General features: G+C 32.5%; 1 protein-coding gene across 1 annotated transcript; it reads left to right on the top strand.

The window, feature by feature from the left end:
* Positions 1-1,524: 1,524 nt before the first annotated feature.
* Positions 1,525-1,872, top strand: LOC133815736 (uncharacterized). Its single transcript, XM_062248542.1, has one exon. It carries the CDS (start codon positions 1,525-1,527, stop codon positions 1,870-1,872), a length of 348 nt encoding a protein of 115 aa, XP_062104526.1.
* The last annotated feature ends 2,097 nt before the right edge of the window (positions 1,873-3,969 follow it).

The raw sequence follows: 3,969 nt of genomic DNA, 5'->3' as shown, positions 1-3,969 counted from the left end.
AGGGCCAATATTTGTTTGTAATATATGTGTATCAAATTTGTTTATTAATTTTTATTTCCAACTTTCAAATTACTATCAATTATTCTTAATAATGGAATAAAGTTTTTAGTCACATTATCTTTTATGCATTGATCTCTTTTTTTTTTTTAAAAATGGTTAAATTCACCTACTGTTGGCATTTTTATCAAATGTCACCAAAATATATTAATAGTGAAATTTTAAAAAAATGTTACTAACTAAAATGTTATTTATTCTCACTAAAAAGACATTTTTGACCAAGTGTCACTAAAATACTATTATTATGAATTTTTTTTTTTATATTTTTGGTGTAGTGATTAGGAGATGGAATTAGTTTATGTTATGTGTAAAAATAAATAGATAATAAAATGATGAGAGATCTAATAAAATAAAATAAAAAATTATGGTGTATAATTTATTTTTTTTAAAAAGGAATTAGGTGTATAATTTGATAATATTAAAATGTACAAACATTAAGTTATTACTTGATGTTCAAAAATAGAGGACAATTGAACAAACCAAGAAAGAATGGGACGTAACATTGAAAAGAACAATAAAGTTAATTTATTCTTTGGTACTTTTATTTATTCATAGATTGATGACAATGGATCGATACCGTCCAAATTAAAATCGATGGTTGGAAATTGTTGACCAAATTTAAATAAATAAACACGAAATTGGAAATTCCACCTTTACCCTTTTGAATAATAATAATAAAAATATCACATGTCAATAATGTGGCTACGTTTTGCAGCGCATGCGCCACGTAGGGCTACGCATGGTTTGAAATATGTTGCAAGAGTTAGGTTGTGGAAATTAGAGACTTGCTTAATTTTTGGGTTTTCTTTCAATAATAGTTCATATGTTCACAAATATTACAAAAATAGCCATTTTTTAAGTTTAATATTCTAATTATATTATCTACTTTATTATTATTATTATTTGGTTCCAAGAAAATTCTTTAAAATCTATTTGTTTTTATGAGAATTTATGAATTATTAAGAATATGAGAAGGAGGGATACATGTTTATGAAATTGGGATATGGAAAAAGCTTATGATAGGACTGGGCTTCCTCCAAGCAATTCTTAGTTGTTGGGAGGTTTGCAGATGTATTTACCAAGTGAATCATGCTATGCATTACTACATCCCACTACTCCCTATTACTCAATGGAAGCCCTTTCAGAAGCCTCCAATCGACTCGAGGTCTTCGCCAGGGAAACCCCTTGTTATCGGCCTTATTTATAATTGTGGTGGATGTCCTATCACGATTGTTAGTTCACAATATTAGGGTTGCTCGCAATGCCCCTACCTTGAGCCACTTGTTTTTCATCAACGACATAATCTTGTTTGGAAAAGCTACTATGAAAGAGGCAAAATGATTCATGGAATGTATCAACAAATTTTGTGTGGGTCAGGCGAAAAAGTTAGCATTGACAAATATATTGTTCTATTCTCTAAGAAAGTGCACGGGGCTAAGCCAGTAGACATTTGCTAATGAGCTGGACATGGAATGTCTTAGAAAATACACTCTCCATTTAGGTCTCCCGTTACTGCATTCAAGGGAAAGCACCATTGACTTTAAGATTATCCTTGATGAAGTCAAATCCAAAGTCCAAGGGTGGAAATCAAAACTGCTTTCTAAAGTAGGGAAGGTCACTTTAATCCAAACTTTTGGATGTTCGTTTGTCTCCTACATGGCGGCATCAGGACCAATCCCAAGCTTAACTGCGAAAGATATAGATAAAAGTTTGAGAGGATTTTGGTGGGGGCATTCCGAAGCGGGATGGGATTTAACGCAGTGGCTTGGAAAAAAGGTCTGCAAACCTAAAATGCTTGGCGGTCTTGGTTTCTGATCACCAAGCATGATCAATAGAGCGTTTTTATCAAATAGAGCATGAAAGATGATCATAGGGCAGGGTGCCCTGTGGCATAAGGTTGTTGAAGCCAAATATCTGAAGGGATCTTCCATCCTCACCTACAACTAGATTCAGAGTGACTCTAGCTTGTGGAAGGCTATTCTTAACGCCTGCGACCTATTTTCCAAAGGCCTTTATCGTAGAATTGTTAATGGAAGATCTTCCTCTATATTTGGTTCGAAGATTGGGTCCCAGGAGCCAACCAGAGACCGGAACCCCTACTGGATGCTACCTTGGATGTTGTTGATTTTGCTGCAGTTTATTTTTATTTGGTTGACGTTGTCGAACTCGCTTATTTAGCTTCTCTAATGAATTTGGTGTTATGATTGGTTAAATAAAATGATAAGTGTTATTATACAATCTATGTATAAAGCACTTAGTGAATTTCACATAGTGAAGAATGTGAAATTTTAGTTTCAATTGTAGGCACTTAAAAATTGTATTTTTGGTCCAAAGTGATATATGGAGGTATCTAAGAATCCCCCAAAAAGTTTGGTAGCATTTGGAGCAATTTTAGGCTCGTTGGAGGGGTCAAAAGTTAGAGGGAGAGGCGATGCGTCGCCTGAATGCAAAAAGGCTCAAAAGTCCTAGCAGGCGATGTGTCACCTAATGTGTCTGTACGGACATGTGTTTTAAGCTCCAAATGATGAGTTCTTTAGCTCTAATCCTATTTTTTAGACCTAATGACAGTGCCTACACTATAAAAGGGTCCTCATAAAGTTTTGGAAGACTTGATCACTCTCTCAAATCTCTCTCTATCCTTTCTTTCTAGCTTTCAAGAATCTCTAGTTTTCTCCAATAAACTCATAAAGAAAGTGGTTGACTTTGTGAGTTTAAGGCTTGTTCAATCCCAATTCTCATTTCATTTTAGAAAAAGGCTAAAGCATCTATGTGTTAGGAAACTTATACATGATCTTTATTTATTTTCATGTATATCTAATATTAAACAAATTAATACGAGATAGCTTAAAACATATTTCTAAAATTGACTTCAAAGAGAAACAAAGAATAGAATACTTACAGTATACGCAGCGGAATTAAAGAGTCATTCCTTCAGTTTCTCTAACTCTTGTATCCTCTCTGACGTAGGGTATTATCAAGAAACTGAACCGATCTTCTATTTTCTTCACAGTCTTCCAATGTATCCTTAGAATCACCTAGAATAGTGTGGGCAATTCTCAACACATGAGATAGATACAGAGAGAAGAAGAGAAAATAACAAAGAGGCTTAGAAAATGACTTGTGTTTAGAGAGAATCTAAAACTATCAGAAAACCAGTGATTAAACTTCTCTGTCGTCTCATAAATCTTAACTTCTGACTTCTCTCTAAGCACTCCTTTTGTAGACTCAATTAGACCATTTAATTTAATTAAAAAATCAATAAATTAATAGTCATTTTAAAGCCCTAGGTCGAAATTATCAAGGGCTTTAGGCCCGTGAAATTTCCCATTTGATTATAAGCCCATTGGACTTAAAATCAAGGCATGTATTATTTTCTATTGATTTAATTAATTAAATAATTATTTAAATCCTTTATCAAATTAATTATTTATAATTTGAACCTTGATTTAAACTTATTTATTAATTTAGATACCAATTTATCTTAATTAATAAATTTGCCATAATTTTTCTTTTCTTCTCAAAATTACATAACTCTGTGAAACTATCCAAAATTGACCTGGTCAACTTTGATAATTCTAATTGATGAATAAATCAATTAATTGTGACTATCTAGATGATTTTATCCAAGGTACAATAGGGACCATGGGCCTATGAAATCAAACTCCAATAAGTTATCATAAATCTAACAAATAAATTTACTAACTTATTAATTCTTCGTGACTCCACTATAGACTCAGAATTGCACTCTTGAATTCATAGAACGCTCTATAACAAATATAGATACGCTATTAATTATCCATTGTTACAACCATAATTGCCACTCAATCCTCTATAGATGGTCTACAATGAGATATGACTAAAATACCATTTTACCCCTCATTGTATTTTATCCTTAAAATACTTAGTTCCCTG

This window comes from Humulus lupulus, chromosome 2, assembly GCF_963169125.1.
Source record: "Humulus lupulus chromosome 2, drHumLupu1.1, whole genome shotgun sequence".
NCBI lineage: Eukaryota > Viridiplantae > Streptophyta > Magnoliopsida > Rosales > Cannabaceae > Humulus > Humulus lupulus.
The sequence above is the reverse complement of the archived record's forward strand: the minus strand, read 5'-3'. Positions and strand labels throughout refer to the sequence as shown.